Here is a 22,373-nt window from a genome sequence, read left to right on the forward strand (position 1 = left end):
TTTTTTAAATGGATAAATATAATTTTTAACCTGTATTAAAACTTTTTCTTGATGCTATATTAAAACACGTTAACAATGGCTATTATTTTTTTATTAAAAAGTTTTTAATTTGATACATGGCACAGCACAAGGCATGGAATTTTTTTTACCTTAAAATAATTCATTGAATTTTATCTTTATTTTTTTAATTGTTATTTTTTTTGTTTGAAATCATTTTTCAATTGATTTTTATTTTACTATTTTTCCTTTGCTTTTCTTCCTATCAAAATTAATCATTCCTTCTTTTGATTGTCATTTTTTTGACCTTGAGAAGTTTTTTATTTTAAATCATAAAATGATTTTATTTTATGATTTCACCCTTTTATGTTTTTTCCTATTAGATTTAAATCCCTATTCTTTTGACTGTCAATTTTTTTTTCACTTCGACAAGTTTTAAAAATTTATACTTTTAAATTGTCTCAACTTCTTAATTGGATTTTGGATCTAGGGTTTCACAGGTTGCAGGTTTTTAAAATTTGACTAGGTTTAGGACATTTGGCCGAGTTTGCCTAGTTTTTATAAATATTTTTCAATTTCATCCATATGATTTTTTATTATCTTTAAAATTTAGCCTTTATTATTTTAATTACTGTTTATTTTATTTCACATCACTTCTTTATATATTTTAAATTGCATCCTCCTTGAGTTTTTTTTATTAAATTCTATCATTTCTTTATTGAATTGATTGATAATTAGACTTCTTGATTGAATCCAAGTTAAAAATTTCATGGGTTGCGACTTTTTGAGATTAAACTAAGTTTAAGAGGTTCGCTAGGTTTGCTTGATTTTTTTTCTTTTTTCTAAACTGATGTTTTCTTCTTCTTCTTTTTATCCTCTTTTTTTTGTTTTGTTTTATTATTTTTGTGTTTTGATTCTATTGGGTTAGCAATCAACAATTTCTTTCTATTTCATCCCTAGAATTTTATAATCTATAAATAATCTATCAAATCATAATTTTTTTCAATTTCACCCAATATTATTTTTTACTCTTTCAAATTTTTATCCTTATTTTTAATTGAAATTTATTTTTCTTTGGGATCATTTTTTAATTTTTTTTTCAAATTTCATCCTCTTAGTTGTTTTCTTCTTATCAAATTTCAAATCTTTAGGAGGTTTTGTCCGGGTTTACTTGGTTTTTTTTTTTTTTAGCTTATTTTTCTTATTTTAACTCTTTTTTTTTGTTTTTTTTTTTCCTCTCATTTTTTGATTTTATTTTGTTGGTTAGCCCTATATAATTTTTCTCAATTTCACTCCCTACAGTTTTTTAATCTATAAACAATCTATTAAATAATAAATATTTTTCAATTTCATTCCCTCTTATTTTTTTTTAATCTTTCAAATTTAATATTCATTTTCTTAATTGTTATTTATTTTGTTTGAGATTTGTTTTTTCAAATTTTTATCATTTTTTAGTTTTTTTTCTCTTAAATTTTATCCTTGTTAGAATTTTATCTTTTTAGAGTCTGGACACCATGCTCCATTTTTTTTTTCAAATTTTATCCTCTTAATTCTTACCAACCGAACGCATGTATAAGTAGACAAGGTCTGTATTCTGGATTGATCATGGACCTATTCCATGCCCTTGATAAGCTTTCAATTGTAATCATATATCTATATAACCATGTTAAATGCAAGTGACCATTCATGATTCTAGAACGTTCTCTTTGGGCGACCAGAAGGCCACCTCATGGAGGCAATCGACCCTTCCAATTCATTTGTCTTGCTAGCTCAGAAATTCCCTTCACAAATCCTAGCTTCCCTGATTGTTTACTCTTTCAGAGTTGCTAGGGGATGTTTGATCGATCAAGCCATGTATAAAAGTCAACTAGAATGAAATGTATAACTTTATGCCAGCAAGTATTTCGTCATGCTTGAAGGTCTCCTATCTATCATATTAAATAAAAATTCTCTTTTCAAATTATGCCAGCAAGTATTTCGTCCTTGCATATAAAAGGTAAACCCAGACCGTCTGCGCCCTCCATCATAGCATCACCAGTATATATATATCGGTTATATACAGTGGGATCATAGCCTCTTCTTCTACCTATCCTAGCTTGTAGTGATTTGCTTCGAAAGTGTTACCTATATAGTGCAAGAAAAGAAAAGTATCTAGCGATGGCAGCACGTGCTCTTCTCTTGGCATCACTTGTTCTCTCCTGCTTTCTATTTCCTTGCCATGGAACTGTGCTCCTCTCTTCTCTGCAGAGAACTCTTGAAGTCACGGCCTCACCAACATCCGGACAAGGTAACACGATCCACATGACATCGTTTTCTTTCTTGTCTCTTCTTGATTTTCAACTTCTCAGTTCTACTTTCAGATTTAAGGTTGCTTTCCCTCCTTGATCTCACCATGCATCCAGTGCTCCATCCAGATTTAATGGCACAGTACAGAACTAATTATTAATTAACTTTGCAGTATTGAAAGGTGGTGTGGACAAAATCACCGTGACATGGGGGCTGAACCAGACCCTCGCAGCTGGGACGGACTCGACCTACAAGACCATCAAGGTCAAGCTGTGCTACGCTCCCATAAGCCAGGTTGACCGTGGGTGGAGAAAAACTGTAGACGATCTAAAAAAGGACAGGACTTGCCAGAATGATATCGTTGCTAGACCTTACAGCCCTGCCAAAAGCACCGCCCAGTCCGAGTGGACTGTTGAGCGTGACGTGCCCACTGCCACGTACTTCATACGAGCCTATGCTTACGACGCAGATGAAAAGGAGGTGGCTTACGGGCAAACAACAGATGCACAAAAGACCACCAATCTGTTTCAAGTCCAAGCAATCAGTGGACGCCACGCCACAATGGATATTTGCTCAATATGCTTCAGTGTTTTCTCTGTTGTGTCCTTGTTTGGTTTCTTCTACAATGAGAAGAGAAAGGCAAAGAGGTCTCAGTGAAGTGAGCATGGCAAAAGATATCATATCACACTACGGGTCCATGGAGTTTTAAGAGGATTCATGTTTACTTTCTTAAGCCTTTTGTATTCTGATGTCCTTGGGGAAATGTTGACTTTTGCAATGGGTCTGTGAAAATCTTTGATTGAACTACAATCCAAAAAAAAGCTAAGTGGACATCAACACAAATAAATGCTAATTGCAAATTAATGAAATAAATGGATGGAAGACTCATTTAAAATTATTAGGATTGTTTTCACTAGTTAATATCTTGAGATCTGCTCAACAAAAATTTATGATTGCTTCGTATCGTTGTCCAAGATTGCTAGAATAGTGATCTTTCTTTATAAACATGCAAGCTTTTTAATATACACCAAGGTTGTTAAAATCGCGATTTTAACACGGCACGGAAAGCCTTTCACAAACTCAGATCGTAAAATCGCGATTTTAACAGGAAATAATTAAAAATCAATTATTTCTGATTAAGTTACCAATTGTTAAACTTAACAACCCAACGCTCCAACACTCAAAACAACACACCCAGTAATAATTTCAAAATCTTAATCAGTAAACTCTTAACGTAATTACACCACCCTCTCCTTTCAAACAACCAAACATTTCCCATTTCAGTCCTCTCTTTGTTTCCTATCCTCATGAACTCCAAGTAATTATTTCCTTTCTCCTTTTAATTTGGCGCATTTTATCAAGCAGTTGGTGGGCGTTACTGATCGAAGTGCAGATATTGTTGGGTTGGCTTCACTGGTGTCAATGGAAATGAATGAACTGGTTGCTTTGGATGTGGGGACAGTGAAAGGTTTGATCTTGATGTTAGTGATTCGAAAAAGGAAACTTTCAGTGGCTGCTTGTGATGCCATTTTGGATTTGTCTACTACTTTGATTGGAAGAAACAAAACCAGGGAGGAAACAGAGACGAAAAACCAGAATAATACAGGGGAAAAAGAACAAACAACAGTAAAAAAAAAAAACAAAAAGGAGCATGCAGCAGAGACAGCAACAGAGAAGGAGAGAAGTTAGCTTTGGCCAATCAACACATCTCCGCCGTTGTCTTCGTCATCAAGCTCCAGCACCAGGCAAAAGCAGAGAGGAGACGAACGAACAGGAGGAGGAAGGAGAGACTCGACAAAGGAGAAGAGAACAGCCAATTATACACACACTAAATATATCTAAACTTGCATAAGAAATTAAAATACAGTCCTAGTATATATATACTAATCATATAATATATATTAAATTTAAACTTTAATTGTTGAAACATTTCAAATATAACAAAATTCGTCGAGGATTAGTAATTGTTTTAAAAGTTTTATTGCTTATTATTTAATGTCGGTTTAAAAAAAAACACTACAATCTAGAAATATTTTTAAACAAGATCCACAAACTAAAAGATATATATAACTCAAATGTCGTTTTATAAATGAGCTTAAGCTAGAGATTGGGAGAGAAAAAAAAAAAGGTTAAATAGAGGAGAAAACTAAAAAAAAAATGATCTAAGAATTAAGGTGAAGAAGAGTTGTAAAATTGTGTAAAATTCTAAGAAAACACTTTTTCTCTAGCCCATTTTTATAATGAATTTTGAAAATAAAACTGATATATAATTAATTTTGATAATTAATAATATTAATTCTTGCTATTATCATCCTAAATTACCCACTATAAAACAAAAATAAACTTGATAGTTTTAACTTTTAATTGAATAAAATTTATGTAGTAATCGTTTAGGTATAAAAAGGTTATTAAAGAGATTGATCAGACTATGTTCATTAGTCGGACATAGTAATGGACTTATAAAAAATAATTTTTCATGGGGAAATTTTTTTCTTTTATAAATTCAAACCCAAGCATAGAAAAATATATTAGCAAAAAATAATCCATTTATAGTTCAAACAAATAATTTATAATAAATTCATACCCAAGTTAAGCCAAGTCATGTGCATGTTTTAAGTTTAAAGTCTGCTTTACTTAGATTATTTTCTTTTAAAAACTTGGGTGTCATATAGATTTAATTTTAACTTTTTATTTTTTCATTGTATAAAACAACAAAAAAATCTTGTTTCTTTTCCTGTGTTGGATAGAGTTTTAGAGGGTTTTGGTTTTCTCCAAAACATGTTAATTAGAAGTTTTTTTATATCAATTTCTTATTTATCTATAACTTATTTTAATTATATCAATATTTTGTGTTAAAAAATTTATATTAAATAATAAAATTTAACAAAAATTTTATTTTTAAAAGTGAGTATGGGCACCCACTTTTAATTTCACTCTAAATATACCCTAATATATCATGTTTCAAACAATTTTTTTCCAACACCAATCACTTGCAAGTTTTTTAGTTTAACGAGCTTTTCGTAACAATTGTTACAATTAAAGGCCTAATTATTTTTCTCAAACATTAACATATATCATATGCTTTTCATCAGATGGGTTGTAATAGAAAAAATAGTATTAATTACACCTAACATAATCCTTGAAAATTTACACACTTACCAAATAGAGTTGGAAAAAAGGTTTTAATGAAATTTATTATTTTTTTAATTGATAGTTTAAAAAGAAGATGCAAAAATCTGATAAAAGATTTTAATTTATCATATTAAAAATATATTAATTATAAAATTTCTTTACTTATTTCCATAATAATAACAATCATGATAATTATACTAGTAAAAGATGTTACTTGAAATAAAAGCAATCATTTTTAATTAGTTATGCAAGTTTAATTAAGAAAAACAAATAATTCAAAACGTATAAATAACATTTAAAGACAGAAGTTTAGACATTAAATTGAAAAGAAAGACTAAAATGGAGAGAAGTAAAGGGCAAATATTAAATTTCAATGTTAAGAATACAATTTATAATGCAACGAGTAAAAAAATTGAGATGATTTGTATCAATCATTTTTTCTTCACATATAAAGAAATTTTTTTTTAAAAAAAGCATTTGACTTAAAAAAATCAATTGCATCAATTGACTAAAACCACTCTCCTAAATTTACAGAACCGACTCTCCAAAACTATTTGTATAGACATATACACAGACATCATGTTATTTATATTTGATGTGCAATTGTAAATTAGTTTTGAGTTCATAAAATTAAATTATCATGATAATTTTTATGATTGTGAGAAGACGAATAATTATCTCAATTTTTTTCCTCTTAAAATTTAACTATTTCTACATATATGCTTTTAAATATTCTATTTGTATAAGTTTTTTAATCGAGAAAATATAATAAACTATAGAAGTCATTTTAGTGGATGCTTGTTGTAGCATGTGGACGGTGTCGTGGTAAACATTCTTTCGGATCAGGGTTATTGGAATAGATTAGGGTGGAAAATACGAGAAATTCTTATTTTTTATCAATAAAAAAAGAAAAAGGAAGTCACCACCTAATATTATGGCCACTAGAAAATCTAATGGTCTGTAAGAGTCTGGGTAAAGAAATTAATTATGTAGAGGAAAAATATATCACCCTCGGTGCACCCTACATATAATAAGAAGAGGTTGGAGATGATGGTTCTCCTTGCTAGCAGCATAACTGGTATGCTACGGTTCAAAGGTGTTGTTGACGCAAAGGGTGGTCATTGCTGGTAGTGTTGGAGGTTGGCATGGTTGAGAAAGAAAAAAACCCCTACTTACAGCATGGAAGGCTAGCGTGGCTAAGAAGAAGAGTTGTTGCTGCTGGTTGGAGTTACGGGGTTGCTAATGGATGCCTGATATAGGGTTGGCCATGGTGGAGAAAAGAGACGGAGCATCATTAGTTGAGATATGGAGGAGCGGTTGATGGTGCTAGAAATGGAAGGTTGATGCTGCTCAATGTGGATGTGCAGGGCTGGCGCTGTTGGATAGTGGGAAGTGCAGGGCTGGTCACAATCAAGAAAAAGTTGCTCGCTATTGGGGTTGTTCTTGAGAGAAGGCTAGCATTGCTGCTGGAAGAAGAAGAGGTCGCTACTGGAGGTTGCTAGTGGTTAGGGAGTAACAAAATAGATTTAGGGTTTTTTTTGTGAATGGGGGAAGGAATTTGTTGTTATTTTTTTTAATTTTCTTTAAAGTTTATATTTTTGGCTCTCTTTTTTTTGTGTAAAATTATTGTCTATTTATAGGTGAAAATTTTTATCTTCTTCCTTAATTGCTTGGCCCCTCATTTTCTTCCTTTGTATTTTGGTCCTTTTATCCAAATATTTTTTATTTTTTTTAAGGCTTGAAAAAGACAATATCGACTCGATGAGAAAAATCAACAATTTTAAAAATAGCATGTGAAAAGTTGAACATATTGAAAAGAAATTTGTATTCTTTTGAGATGACGTTGGAAATATTAAAAATAAGGCAAATACAACATGAACATATATTTTTTCTTTCTTTCTTTGTATTTTGAAAATATTTAGAAAAACAGGAGGTCAAAAATTGAGTTATAACACTTGTAATGAATAAAAAGATTAAGTCTCTTTATAAAAACTAGACATGAAAGCTTGTTAAACCCCTAAAGACTAGAAGATTATTAAGTGCAAGTTAGTTTGCAAGAGAACAGATGGAATCACAGGGGTTGGGGATGCAAGGTTTAAAACACGTCTAGTTGCTAAGAGATTTACATAAAGAAAAGGTGTTGACTTAAATGAAGTATTATCTCCAGTTATGAAGCATAGTTCTATTTAAGTATTGCTCGCTATGATAGCTTTGTTTAACTTAGACCTTGGGCAGTTGGATGTTAAAATAATTTTTCTACATCGTGAGTTAAGGGAGAGGATTTATATGCATTAGCCTGAAGGTTTCATTCCTCAAGATAAAAAAAAAAAAAAAAAAAAAAAAAAAAAAAAAAAACCATGTGTGCTTATTGAAGATGTCATTATATGACTTGAAATAGTCATCGAGGTAATGATATAAAAATATTTGATACTTTTATTCTTGAACATGGTTATTTTAGGAGTGACTATGTTAGTTATGTGCATTTCATTAAGCTTTTAAATGGTTCGTTTATGTACTTGTTGTTGTATGTTTATGACCTATTGATTGTCTCCAAAAACATGTCTGATATCAACAGTTTGAAGGATCAATTAAATGGTGAGTTTGAGATGAAAGATTTGGATGCAATTAAGAAGATCTTAGGTATAGAGATACGTGAAGATCTAAGCGTTGAAAATTTATACATGTCATAAAAGAAGTATCTTGAGAATGTACTTGAGCTTTTTGGCGTGTAAGACTACAAGCCAGTGGGTACTCTACTTGTAGCCTATTTCATATCATATTCAGGTTTGTCACAAGAAATTGAAGAGAATAAGGAGCACATGTCAAGTGTTTAATATGCTAGTGGAATTAGAAGCATTATATATGTTATGGTATGCACTCATCTAGACATTTCACATGTTGTTAGTATGGTCAACAAGTTTATAGAAAATCCTGGTATAGTTCACTAACAAGCTGTGATATTGATACTTTGTTATCTTACAGGTATTACAGATGACTTAGTATATGATAGGGGGTAGTAACTCCAAAAATAATATTGGTGACTTCTTAGATTTAGATTAAATTGATGGTTTAGATAGGATGAGATTGTTGACGAGTTATCTTTTACTCTCTCGGGGTGTGCCATTAGTTGGAAAACAATTTTACAATCTATTATTACCTTGTCTATAATAGAGTTTGAGTATATGGTATTGACAAAGACAATAAAATAAGTTTTATGGTTAAGAGTTTTGCGGTTGACAATCTTGATTTGTCACATGAGTTGGTCGTTATACATTATGATAGTTAGAGTGATATTCATCTAGCTAAGAACTAGATTTACCATGAAAGGACCAGAGTGAGTTGACTTTTAGGTATCACTTCATTCTAAATATCATGTTACAAGGTGTTGTATCAATGAAAGAAGATTGCTACAATTAAAAACCCTGCAGATATGTTGACGATATCTATCTTGATAATCAAGTTCAAGCATTGCTTGGATTTGATTGATTTATGTAATACTTGAAATATGTTTGGTGGAGGCGATCAGAGAGGAGTTCAATATTCGTAAGTTGGCTCAATTTAAGCCAAGGTGGAGATTTATTGGATTTGTCTAAAATTATTGGCCCAAGTGAGAAAAGAAATGTACATGTATTAAGTCTATACATAAAAGACTACAATTATCATATTTTAAGGTTGAGATTTATTTATAAGTACCTTCATTCTCTACACTTTGGTGGTTAGAGAGGAGAGAAAATGTCAATTTTGAGTTATTTTATGATTTTTGGTGAGAGAATAATTTACATGACACATTGTAATCTTCTATTTTCTCATAGTTAATTTTCTTGATAATGTTGCCTATAAAATAGGCCTAAATTGTTGAACACCATAAATATCTTTAATAGGAATCTTGGGGAAAAATGCATTATTTACTTAGGACTTTCCTGAAAGCAGGAATCTATACTATAAGTTGCTATCGAACTGAAAATGAAACCCTAACGTTCTATATGTGTTCTTTAATGATTAATTGTGTTTATATATACTTGCTAATTAGTTTGAGATTCTTGAGTTGTTTTTGCAACACTAATCAATGCTCCCTTTGTATTATAATTCTCGCATATCTTTTAAATAGAGCGTTTGTGGTACTGTGGTACGTAATAATTATTTTCAAAATATTTTTTATTTGAAAATGTATCAAAATAATCTAAAAAATTATTGAATGAGATGAACAATAATTTTTAATATCAATACATTAAAATAATATAAAAATACTAAAAAAATTAATTTGAAGTAAAGAAAAAAATAAAAAATTTAAATTTTTAAAATACAAAAACAAACTGTTAATGAGATGAACAATTGAATGTAATTAGCAAGGCCAACTTGGCTAGTTTTCTTTGGTGCTTTTTGTTTCTCAAACATGTGGCTCGGTCATTGACAATATTTTTATGGAAAATTGTTTATTTTGAGAGGGTTTACTTGAAAATTTCCAGATTTCTTTTATACGAATCCGATTAAGGACGGATAATTCGGATGGATGTATAGTGCGATTAGAGAAAATCTGGCTTGATTGACAGCTACCTGGTTTTGAGTGGGATGATTTGGAATTAATTTTCATAAACGAGCTTACACCTTTCGCCTCTTCCATTCCATTCGATTTGGCTTTTCCTTCGATTGTCGAGCTAGGTCAGCAACTCCCTTCACAGTTCCTAGCTTCCTTGCTTGTTTAATCTTTTCGAGATTCCAGGGGACGAGCCAAAGCATAAAAAAACTCCAAATAAAAAAATAATAATAATCAAAGAACGAAAATGTACTTGAAACGGATACCATCCATGTCTTCTCATCAATATCATCCACCAAGAATTTCCACGCTTGTAAAATACTAATAGCCAAAACAAAGTCAAACCTCTTTTTCTTGATTAAGCAAAACCCGCTTTCACCCCACCCTTTCCTCACGTTTAAGGGTCATATAGTCTCCTGTGGCAGCTCATTCGGCCTTGTATTATATAAGGTCAACCCAGACAGTCTGCGCACTCCATCAAATCATCATTAGTATTGGTTATATACAGTGGGATCATAGCCTCTTCTTCTACCTTTCCTAGCTTTTGGTGATTTGCTTCGAAAGTGTTAACTATATAGTGCAAGAAAAGAAAAGTATCTAGCGATGGCAGCACGTGCTCTTCTCTTGGCATCACTTGTTCTCTCCTGCTTTCTATTGCCTTGCTATGGAACTGTGCTCTTCTCTTCTCTGCAAAGAACTCTTGCAGTCACGGCCTCACCAACATCCGGACAAGGTAACACGATCCACATGACATCGTTTTCTTTCTTGTCTGTTCTTCATTTTCAACTTCTCAGTTCTACTTTCAGATTTAAGGTTGCTTTCCCTCCTTGATCTCACCATGCATCCAGTGCTCCATCCAGATTTAATGGCACAGTACAGAACTAATTATTAATTAACTTTGCAGTATTGAAAGGTGGTGTGGACAAAATCACCGTGACATGGGGGCTGAACCAGACCCTCGCAGCTGGGACGGACTCGACCTACAAGACCATCAAGGTCAAGCTATGCTACGCTCCCATAAGCCAGGTTGACCGTGGGTGGAGAAAAACTGTAGACGATCTAAAAAAGGACAGGACTTGCCAGAATGATATCGTTGCTAGACCTCACAGCCCTGCTAACAGCACCGCCCAGTTCGAGTGGACTGTTGAGCGTGACGTGCCCACTGCCACGTACTTCATACGAGCCTATGCTTACGACGCAGATGAAAAGGAGGTGGCTTACGGGCAAACAACAGATGCACACAAGACCACCAATCTGTTTCAAGTCCAAGCAATCAGTGGACGCCACGCCACAATGGATATTTGCTCAGTATGCTTCAGTGTTTTCTCTGTTGTGTCCTTGTTTGGTTTCTTCTACAATGAGAAGAGAAAGGCAAAGAGGTCTCAGTGAAGCGAGCATGGCAAAAGATATCAGATCACACTACGGGTCCATGGAGTATTATAGTAGTGGGTTTTATGTTTACTTTCTTAAGCCTTTTGTATTGTGTTGTCCTTGGGGTTGGGGAAATGTTGACTTTGCAATGGGAAAACAAGAAAAAAAAGAAGCGTCTGTGTTTGGTGGGGAAGGTGTTACCTGTGTTGTCCTTGGGGAAATGTTGACTTCGCAATGGGAAAACAAGAAAAGAAGAAGCGCCTGTGTTTAGCGGGGAAGGTGTTACCTAAGGGATGAAAATTGCGTATGTAATTGCTGTTTGTTGAAGAAACTGAATGAAAGCTAGTTTTAATCGTCTTCGATCAATGTATAATGTGTTAGTAAATGGGAATCATGGTCTTCTTCAAATTAACTCAACTGAATTTTTCTATCTAAAGAAGTCTTCAGATTTTTCAAGAACCATCTTATCAAAATTAGCTGTAAGAGGAGAACCATCGACTTCAAAATCATTTCCAGGATTTAACCAAAAAAAAAACAAACGTAGCAGCACGAAAGAAAAAGAGTTAGAACATGATCGTGATTACGACAGCTTGACAAAAAACATTGAGATTAAGATGGTGGATGATGATGATCACATTGACTATGACAAGCAAAGAAACATTGCTAGTAAAGTATTTAATCGTCATTATATGAAAAAAAAAAAAAGAATCCTCGGACGAAAATTATAATGTACACATGAATGGCAATTTTACCAAAGAAAATTGAATTTACTGATATTCTCTCAAGTCAGCTTAAGGATTAAAGCTCATTTCAGTGCCCTGCATCCTATCTGTGCTTCAAAGCAGTAACCTGTTGTCATAAACATCAATATGCCGAAATGCATCTGTGTCAGGAGGACAGGCTGCTTCGAAGGATCTATGGTACTGTATTCCATGGGAATCAGTTGAATGCCCACCTTTGTGATCGTGTCATGAAAGGCATGCCTTGCCACAATTGCACTGGTGGATAGCGTTCATACTTCATCAAAGTTCCAAAGGAGTGCTTCTTGAGATGAGGCACAAAGATCCAAAGGCAGATGAAAACAAACGATCACTTTCTTCTTCTCTTGAAATTCCAATGCTTGTAGGGTTTTAGGATGACCTCGAGGCCATCCAATGGCACTGATACCATAGCCATCCAGTACGACAACTCTGTACTCTGGACCAGGTGAAAAATCATAGTAGGCATGGCCATTGAGACCTGGAATCTTCAACAATGGTAGTAATTTGTCACGGGGAAGATTATAGAGGCAGTGATTGCCAATCAAGTGAAAAACAGGACCTTTGAATTTCTGAAATTCATCATTTACTTTCTTTACAATATCCAGAGACTGGTCCGGCGGACATTTCCCATCCACAATATCCCCAAAGTTGATCACAAAGTTAAGATTCTGGTGGTTATTCCACTTTTTTACTGCCCTGTGCAATACACGAATGCTTTGTTGATAATACCGGGGAACACCAATGAATGAATGACCATCAGGAATATCAGCATACTGGACATCAGAGATTTCACCAAATGAGAAAAGAGGTTGCTTCCCAGGTGAGCTTACCAATACATTTGTCGATCCCATTGCGTTGTCAGAGCAGAATATCTGTCAGAGAAAAAGATGATTTATCATCAGCAAGGTCCTCCAAGAAACTGATCAAAAGATAAAGGAATCAGCATGGGTAAGGAGGGATCTCAGAGTCAGTGTGCTACTCATCATGGTTGTAGTGCATGTGTTTTCCACTGGAATAAAGGATGCAGACTTGGAATATACTTTCGGGTAGGTGGTCAACCATCAAACCAGATGCTATACATGCAGGGACATCCATGAACTTTTATGCTGTATTTACAAAGAAAAAGGCATCATTAGTATATATTGAGAATTAATTCTATCCCTGCAAGAATTCTCAAAGGTAAAAAAGCGAAAGAATTCAACCATCATAGATGTGCATACAAGAACCTATGATTTATGAGTCCACAGTTGTGATCATTGCATGGCAATTGGGTATATCACAGACAATAGAGAAGTGAACTTCCACTGATTTTTTCCTTTTTGTTTTTTTGATTCTTTTGGTCATTAGAACTCAAAACAAAAGATTTTTACAGAACCAGGCAACGCACTTGAAACTTATGAAATTCAGCAAAAACACAGACTTCTGTTTTAAAGATTCTTAGGAATGCAGAACTAAAACTTAAAAAAGAAAAAAATTGCAAGGGTCAGCATGAATCATTATTCCCATTGCAAATGGAAAATATGACTACATAGACAAAGTTCAATATAAACAAACTAATGGAAGATATTGTAAAATCAATAATAATCCAATCAAGGACTTTTTCTCTCCTGGAATTGAATTTCTAGAGATTCATGTTAATGGAAAGAGGTCAATTCCATTGGATACAGAACATCATATACCTAAAAGTCTAAAACACAATAGGTGGGCATTCATACAACATATTTTTCTTTGTAGGGCATTCAAATGCTTATATAAGGAATGAAGGAACGTTATATCCTTAAAAAAAAAAAACTAGACTTCTATTGGAAATGAAAAATGCTCTCTGAGAACACAATTTTATGAGCTCTAGAACAACTAGCTGGTTCTCAATTAATTCACTCTTATTGTGTATAATGAAAAGATCATGTTGAGGAAAAACTGCTGATTAACTTGTAATTTGCCACCCATTTCTAACGACACATTACAACAAGCACATCCCTTTTACTAACCTTTGAACACAACCCTAATATGCTATAATCAGTCATTATTGGGGGAGAACTACATCTTGGTCATAGTTCTCAAATATTGGGGGAGAAAACCCACACCTAAACAAATAATGTAAACAGATCAAGGAGATTAATCCTTTGACAAAGAGGAGCCGATTCTTAGTTACTGCACTCTGCATGATGCAGGATCTAACACAAGTTGATATATAAACAAGCAAGCAAACAAGAAGAAGAAGAACAACAATATAATAATAGAGTTTTAACTGGAAGTGTTCCATAAGAAACCATTGAATTTATCCTCTAACTAAGGCCAGTAGTAGACAATTGGAGGACTTGCAATGTTTTATGGCTAAGGCTACTGATGAAACAAACAATCTTTTCCAATAATAGGAGTAATAGAAAAACAAAATCACCTGCATTACCCACTCCAATAACAGGATTTATAGAAAAACTCTCAAGGAAAGTTATTAGATACTAGAAAATCTCACTAAAAATCCATTCCTTTTCCAATACCAAAAAAGAATCTAGTGCAGATTTGGGACTCAAATATGCTGCCACTTATATGAAAATTCTAACCAACCATAAAGTACACTGAAAACCCAGATAAAATAATAATAATAATAAATAAATAAATAAATAAAACAATTATGCCATGCTGGATTAGCCCAATTACCCACAGAGCTCTATGTGATGCAATTCAAACAACATCTACTGACTTGAGATAAACCCAGAACTTATTTTTTCTTCTACCATTCCCCAAAGCAGCGATAAAAAATCTTTCCGTATAATTATGAAAGCCAGAAACAGCATTATTGCCTTCTAGTATGTCAAAGCAAAGAAAATCCAAAACTTAAAACACAGAAATTCAAGAACATATTCGTTAATTTATCCATATATAGATAAACAAAAATGAAAAGGGAAAGAGATGACATTGTCGGTTGCTTACGATTGTTTGTTAGAGAGACAGACAGAGACAGTAGTGACGACGTAAAGGGGGAGGAGGTGATAAATCAAAACGATAAGGTTCATTTGTCTGGAACGGAAAGGCCCGTGGCGTTAGCCAGTTGTCCATGAATTAATCGATAACAACTCCTTTCGTATAAAATGGAAATAAATTGACCTGTATTCATTTGTCTTCACCTTCTCTTTCGTTGCTTTTTTTTTTTTTTCCTCTACCTTTCATTCTTATCAATAAACGAAACGATGGGATTTCCGAAGGCGGCAACAATCTTTACAACATCTGTGTACGTGCAGATCCTTACCCGGATGGGATATTCAAGAATCAATTCATCCCTGGCAAGAAAACAAAAGCGACTCTTCTTCTTTACTTTTGGCACAGAAAAAGACTTCTAGCTACGTGCAAACATTCTTGATGACCTTTTTAATCTTGAAAAAAAAATTATATATCCAATAATTTTCTTTTTTTTTTACTTTCTATTTATAAAAATTTGTAGGGTTTTTTTGAATTTTTTTTCAATATCACATGATATTATTTTAGTGGTTAATTTTTATTGATGAAATATTATAATTATAATAAGATATCTTAAATTTATTTTAGTCAACCTTTCATAGATAAAAAAAAATATATATATATATATATATTAATATATATATTTTAATTTTATTTTATCCTTATATATAAAAAAAATAAAATAAAATAAAGACACAGAGATTCCCATTGTGTCTACCAGAAATAATTGGTAGACAAGTTTTGCTTCTACACATTGAGATTCTCTCCAAATATCTAAACATTTCTGGTAGACACAATGCTAAAAGGGAACTGTAAACAAGAAAAAATAAGCCGAAAAGAAAAGCCCCAACATTTCTCTTCGTGCAAGAAAATGAAAAAAAAAATTCCATATATTAACAAGCGATGATGTGTTTGTTATTTCTTGATACATAAGACATCTATTTTATGTATCAAGAAATAACAAACACATCATCGCTTGTGAATATATATATCAGATAATCTGGGCCGAAAGTTCCATCTAATATTTTATTCAATCACACTTCCCGATGAGAGAAGCCGAGTTCATGATCATGGCCAAGAAAATATAGCTCATGAACATAATTGGAATTTAGAGTAAAAAAATTCAGAATGAAAACACTGAATTTTATGTCGTGTGGTCAGAAGGACAGGAGCATTACAGCAAAGAGGCTTAAATTGCAATTTCATTTCGAGTTCCTATAAACTTGCACTAAAGCTATATGAGATGTAAAAGGAGATCTTGAATTGAAATCTTATTTGATTTCCTGTAATCCAACAGTGAGCTATAATGAAAGAAGTAGAAAGTGATGATTCTAGTATTACAGAAGCATGCATCAAATGGAGGGAAAGAGATGAGAGGAGCTGTGAATAACAGAGTTGTACAGGATCCTGACCCCTTAAAAACTTCATCTGTATAGCAAGACCCTCATGTTTAGAATCTCTTGTATTTCTGGGTTTCTCTATAAATCAACATCACCTCCACTTTTACGAGGTGGATTTGTTCAACTTTACGATATTGACCTCCCATTGCTGTCTGGATAGAGAGCCTGATAAACAAGCTTATCTGGAAGTTCCTTTGTAGCCTACAAAGTGAATCAAAGGAAGATGAGTCTTCAAGCCCAAAACACTTTATAGCAATGAAACGAGAGATCAAAAATACTGTTAAGCCAACCTGGAAGTGTCTCATGTGCAATATCGGTTCACAACCAACATCTGCAATTGATTTTCCATTTGGAGTTCGCAATTTAAATCGTGCAGCTTCATATGCTGCAACTTTATTTTTCTCGCCAGGCAGGTGACGGCAAACTTTTAGAAGTGAATTAAGAGAATTCATCTGGTAGATCATAGTAAAACCAAATAAGCAGCATAACCAAGGTATAAATTTAAAAGACTTTACAGCTCAAGTAAAAAACCAGAAGGCAGCTTTCTCCCAGTCATGCTTGTTCACATGCCTCAAGAATTATAGCAAAATTAACATTAGAGAAGCCGGTCACACCATGTAAAATGTGACACAAATGCAGGTTGAATCTTCAGCAATTGATTCACTTGGGCAATCCCTAGGATAATTTGGGATAAACAAAGATATTTCCTGACTTCCAGCATGGAAGGAAGCATTTCAGATGTGTGAGTAGCACATTGGTATGGGGACCTTGACAACAGAGTAGTTTAAGATATACAATTACCTGCAATAGTATTGTGAGTGCATGTAACTGAGACAGACAGCAACCAGGACTCAGGACTGATGGATTTGATTAAAGAACGAAGTAAATAAACCAATGCAGACAGTGTGCTACTAAGAATACACTAACCTTCATGTATGGACAGGATGCACAGCCACCATGAATAGAGCATCCCTCCCCACTAGCAGCTCCAGGTATAACAGGCAATATGATGTCACCAACTTTAACTGAATTTAGGCCTGAGGTCGAATTTGTTGATGTTCTTGTTATTGCATCTGATGAGACTGGAAAGACAATTTCAACATTCACTTTTGCTTTCTCAGAAGACTTTGTAGAACCTAACAAATGACGAACTGCTGCAACAATTGAAGTAACCATTCCTGATTCAGTTCCTAACACAAACCGGAGGTGATCATTGACATCTCTATCCAGAGCCTCTTGTACCCTCTGCTTTATAAAATCTAATATATTTTGAGTGGAACCCACTACTCCCATTCCTCTTCTCTTTGCTTCCATCGCCAGGGAAAACATTTCTCCAGGGACCTCAAGATGAGCAGTTAAGAAAGCATCACAGTACATGTCATTTATTTTCTCCACAACTTCATGTCCAAATAGATGATGAACAATACATGTTCCATCCTGATACAAAAACAGCATTCTATCAGAAAATATTGGAAACAAGGTGGTTAGAGAGCATTAATCCACAAATGCAGGAGAAAATAAAGATAGAATGCATAGAGCGGAATATTATATTTGTGATAATCAGCCACGCGCAAAAAAATATAGATAATAAGCTAAAAAGATGTTGCAGTAAATACAATTATAAAATTGCAGAGACAGCCTTCCAAGGGCAAGAATGATGCCAAACTAACATTATTGATAGAAAAAGATGAAAACATGACAAATCATAAGGAAAATGGTAGCATGAGCAAGTGTCATTGTCTGCACCCTGTCAAAGTCAAGAGGATCTGTGACTCTGGCCTCAAACTGTAACATTAGAGTCTCCTAAAGAGGGAATAGCGATTGATGCCCAATTTAAAGGATGTTTCAATGAGCTTCCCTTCATGTTGCATTACAATGTTGCGAAAAAGTAAGCCCCTGCATTTTAGCATTCCAAAATCCCACAAATTTTGATAATGTGAAGAGGATAAAAAAAGGAAAAGTTAATGACTGCCACATTCTATCCATCTGCAATGTTGTAGACAGAAATATTTCTCATGCCAACAAAAGGTGGGAAAAATTGCTTAACATATAACCAAATGATGATTGCATGATGTACATCATAATTACAGCTTTCAGCAACAATCCCATTTTTGTAATACAAACTGAGCTGCAACTGCTTCATTTATGTCCTCAAGGGGATGCCCCAGCAGTAAACGCTTGGGACTTCCAGTAGGGGGTTTCACATTCAATTTTTGGGAGGCATGGATGGGAATTTAAGGAATGGAAAGGGCTACCTTCCAGTGGATAAAAAAAAAAAAAAAAAAAAACAATAAAGTGCTCCATGTATTGGCAGTCATCTTCAACTTGCTTTCCCATTTTAACAAGGAAACTTGTGCAATGATTCACAAACAAAACAACTGCAAAAACCAGGCTTCTCTAATGCATGACATGTAGCTTCATTACAGACAAAAAATCCAAAAGTCAACTCCATTGCATTTTAGCTTCTTCATGAATCAAAATGAAAGATTACCTGATAATAGTGTAAACGAGGAAGCAGTGATCTAATGGAATCTCCATTATGTGCTGGATGTATCTCGGCAATTTCTTCATCAGACATCATTGTCATCTGCTGGAACAATTTTGCAATATTGGCACCCATGTATGAATCAGGCCCATACCATATGTTTAAATCTGGAATTTGAGCAAAAGCCTGTGGATGAAGGGGACAGGAGAAAAAAACAGAAAACAAAAAAAAGGTAACCTTTTTAGGTGCTTCACACCACATTAAAAGATTCAAAAGGTAAAAGCACTCTTATAGCAACTACTAACCTGAAGGATCGTTTGCACAACATTTGAAGAAGTACAAGTGATTGTAGGCACAAGCTCATGAGCATAAGCTTTCGTCTCAAGTGAAGTGTTAATGTAGATAACATGTAAGGATGGAGGAGACCCAGAGGCAGCCCCAAGATAACTCATATAAGCAGGAGTAGACGCAGCATCTGCTAAAGAACAACCAATGCGCTCATTTGACATCCTGTACACGCCAACCTGCAGTAGAATTAACCGTACATGGAGACAACAAATTTCATTTCATCCATAATTCTGTGTACAAAATTCAAAAGGTTGACACGATGTTGAAAATTTAATACATTAACATACTTCATTTTATGCACCATCCTCTATATCAAACACTGACAAAGGGTGCATCATACCAGTAAAAGGTGCTTCATACCAGTAAAAGAAATAGAAAAGGACAAGACACTGAAACAATTATAATGAGCAACGAGAATGATATACCTCTCCAAAGCCAGCTTGATCAAGGATTGCACGCACATTTTCTGACATAAAATCTACACCCAAAACAGTAATGAATTTGCATCCAGCTTCAGCCATCTTAACAGCACTATCTGCCATGACCAATGAATCAGATATGTGGATGTGAGGCCAGTGCTTCTGTGCAGCAGTCAAGACACCTTGAACTTCAGGATCCATGTAAAAATGAGCAACAACACCAATTTTCTTCTCCTTCAGCTCCTTGACAAGCTCTTGAACCTTAGACTCATCTGGGAACAAATATCTTGCCTGCAATTAAACTAAGATAAAACTTAGGATTTTAATAAAGACATAAAGTTTATCACCAGTAACATAAACAACAAATACAATTAAATCATTTTAAAACATCATTATAATCTCATTGCCCACTCTCCCAATTGCTAATCCGGAATAGAAATGCAGACACGTCTCTAATGTAAATGTCTATCGCCTACAAAAGAACACCACAGGCCCGGAAGAATATGATTTCACCCAAAAGAGGAAAAAAACAGAGGATTTATGATAAAAATTAAGAACCAAAAAAAAACAAAGGAAAATCATATGCCTTTATCAAACATGAACTAGAATTTTCCAAGAAAAAATTAGTAACAGAACCTCAAAAAAATCATCTCAAAATTCAATCTCCAGGACTACAAACAAAACAAAAAAAAAAGGACCTACAAGCAATCTCCAACATGTGTAAAATGTATTCTACTGATCTCTTCAGTGCTTCTTTTTTTCTATAATCCTAGCCCCATCTGCCCAATTCATCATCAAATTTGCCTCCTTTTATTTCATCTAATCCAATCAATACGAAGGAAATTTGAAAACTTTGATCCTAACCTGGGCCTCAGCATAACTCCCCTTCGCCTGAATCCCATCTGAACTAACAACCAAAGATGGAAACGGATCGAAATCCTTCTTCCCATCTCTTTCAGCCACTAACATCCTCGCTCTCTTTTGCATGCTAACCAAAACATTATGCCAAGTATTCACTCTCGACCTCGCTCCAACAGGCAACCCAACGTTCAAAGCTGTCAAATCCTCTGTTGTCACCTTCAAAACCTCCTCTGGCACCGCCCCATCAAGCACCCAAATTAAACAAGCACAAAACCCTCTTGTAATCTCTGAATCACTATCTGCCCAAAACCTCATCTTCCCATATTGGTCTAGCTGTGCCTCCAACCAGACCTGGGCAGTGCAGCCCATGACCCGGTTCGAATCAACCCGAAAAGAGTCTGGTAGTGGAGAGAGGAAGGTTGCATAGTGGAGGAGGCGTTTAACACGGTCGACTGGTTGAGAGAGGGACTGGAATTCGGTGATTAAATGGTGAAGCTTACTTGGGACAAGCTCAGTTGTCTCTGAGGGAGAGAAGGTGACTGCTGTGCAGATGAAAGGTGAGGAATTTGAGGGTTTTGGATTTGGAGGAGGTGAGTGGATGCATTTAACAGATTTGAAGGTGGAGAAAGAAGGGAGTTTGGTTTTCTTGTAATGAAGAGTAGGAGTTTTCTTGGTGCGGTTAGGGTTGGGGTTGGGAGAGATGGTTGTTTTTAGGGAGGAGATTGTTGTTGTCGTGGAGGAGTCCATGGCGGTGGCGGTGGCCGTGGCGGCTTCTTAAAAAGTGTGTGCGCCTTGTGAAGAGGGATGGAGACTATGGAAAGCAGAAAAAGAGAGAGCCTTCTATTAATGCAAGGTCAGGAAGAGAGAGAACGGCGAAGGAAAGGGAAGGAGGCGCGAAACTTTATCGACCCAAGATCATAGAAACTTCCAATATTTTTATTAGAAAATTCAATTTAAACCCTAGCATATTACCTCATTACAATTAAATCCCCCATATGTTTATTTTATCAATTTACTTCAATGATAAACAATATCATATATCCTTTCATCACTTCATTGTTAATAGCAATAGCACTTAAAATACTTCATCTAGTTTACATGTATTGGTTAAGTATGCTTATATGTAAGGCTTCGAGGTAAGTTTATTACTATCAAATTAATAAAATATGAAAGTTCTAAGAACAAAAAAATCATTTATTTATATTACGAGTTTGTTTAGTATTATAATAGTTATTATTTTTTGAAATATTTTGTGTTTGAAAATACATTAGAATATATTTTTTATTTTTTAAAATTTAATTTTAACATCAGCATATCAAAACGATTTAATAATATAAAAATTAAATTTAAAACAAAACAAATCTAAGTTTTAACATAAACACTTTCCAAAAACAAAAATAAACAAGGCTTACATGTCATTTGTTGGAAGAAAATTTAAGTAAATTTTGAAATTAAAACTTTTCTTTTTGTTAAATTTTTGTTATGTGGATTAATTTTAATAGCATATCTTAAATTATTTTTGAATCTTTGGATGGATTCACTTAATTAATTGGACAAATATTTTAAATATTACAAATAATTTTTTTATTAATGTAAATGTCCGGACTAGCTTGTACGCACCTCAACTAATCTCACGGGCCCTAAAGTTAATTACTATGTAAGCCTCTAGTGACCATCATATTATCAACCGCAGGATTTGAACCTGAAACTACATGGAAAGCAAGCCTCTTGATCCAAAGCTCTTATCACTGGCTCGCTTGTTATATGGTTAAATATTACAAATAATTGATGGATAGAAAGATGGCATCATCTAATATTGAACAT

The 22,373-nt window shown here is 34.0% G+C and overlaps 3 protein-coding genes and 1 pseudogene across 9 annotated transcripts; 2 read left to right on the top strand and 2 right to left on the bottom strand.

Moving 5' to 3' along the window:
* Positions 1–2,035: 2,035 nt before the first annotated feature.
* LOC118057425 (high-affinity nitrate transporter 3.1-like) lies at positions 2,036–3,089 on the top strand. The gene is made up of 2 exons (XM_035069995.2): positions 2,036–2,284; positions 2,456–3,089. Exons 1-2 carry the CDS (start codon positions 2,155–2,157, stop codon positions 2,938–2,940), a joined length of 615 nt encoding a protein of 204 aa, XP_034925886.1. The 5' UTR covers positions 2,036–2,154; the 3' UTR covers positions 2,941–3,089.
* A 7,316-nt stretch (positions 3,090–10,405) lies between these two features.
* On the top strand, positions 10,406–11,686 carry LOC118057424 (high-affinity nitrate transporter 3.1-like). Its single transcript, XM_035069993.2, has 2 exons — positions 10,406–10,682; positions 10,854–11,686. Exons 1-2 carry the CDS (start codon positions 10,553–10,555, stop codon positions 11,336–11,338), a joined length of 615 nt encoding a protein of 204 aa, XP_034925884.1. The 5' UTR covers positions 10,406–10,552; the 3' UTR covers positions 11,339–11,686.
* Positions 11,687–11,980: 294 nt separating this feature from the next.
* On the bottom strand, positions 11,981–12,932 carry LOC118057423 (manganese-dependent ADP-ribose/CDP-alcohol diphosphatase-like; annotated as a pseudogene).
* LOC118057421 (quinolinate synthase, chloroplastic) lies at positions 11,981–21,435 on the bottom strand. Of its 7 annotated transcripts, none has more exons than XR_012168014.1 (10): positions 20,553–21,434; positions 19,695–19,979; positions 19,227–19,445; positions 18,928–19,107; positions 17,364–17,873; positions 16,727–16,888; positions 16,449–16,637; positions 15,187–15,359; positions 15,013–15,099; positions 11,981–13,187 (listed from the first exon to the last, which is right to left on the bottom strand). XR_012168014.1 is itself a non-coding variant. In XM_035069991.2 (7 exons), the coding sequence occupies exons 1-7, from the start codon at positions 21,294–21,296 to the stop codon at positions 16,563–16,565; spliced, it is 2,175 nt and encodes a 724-aa protein (XP_034925882.1). In that variant the 5' UTR covers positions 21,297–21,434; the 3' UTR covers positions 16,150–16,562. The 7 variants fall into 7 exon arrangements, 2 of the variants coding, with proteins under 2 accessions (XP_034925882.1, XP_073260865.1); XR_012168015.1 differs by having other exon boundaries at positions 11,981–12,953; positions 13,061–13,187; positions 15,013–15,359; XR_012168017.1 differs by lacking the exons at positions 15,013–15,099; positions 15,187–15,359 and having other exon boundaries at positions 11,981–12,953; positions 13,061–13,187.
* Between the last annotated feature and the right edge of the window lie 938 nt (positions 21,436–22,373).

The sequence above is a fragment of the Populus alba genome, chromosome 15 (assembly GCF_005239225.2).
Source record: "Populus alba chromosome 15, ASM523922v2, whole genome shotgun sequence".
In the NCBI taxonomy this organism is placed as follows: Eukaryota; Viridiplantae; Streptophyta; class Magnoliopsida; order Malpighiales; family Salicaceae; genus Populus; species Populus alba.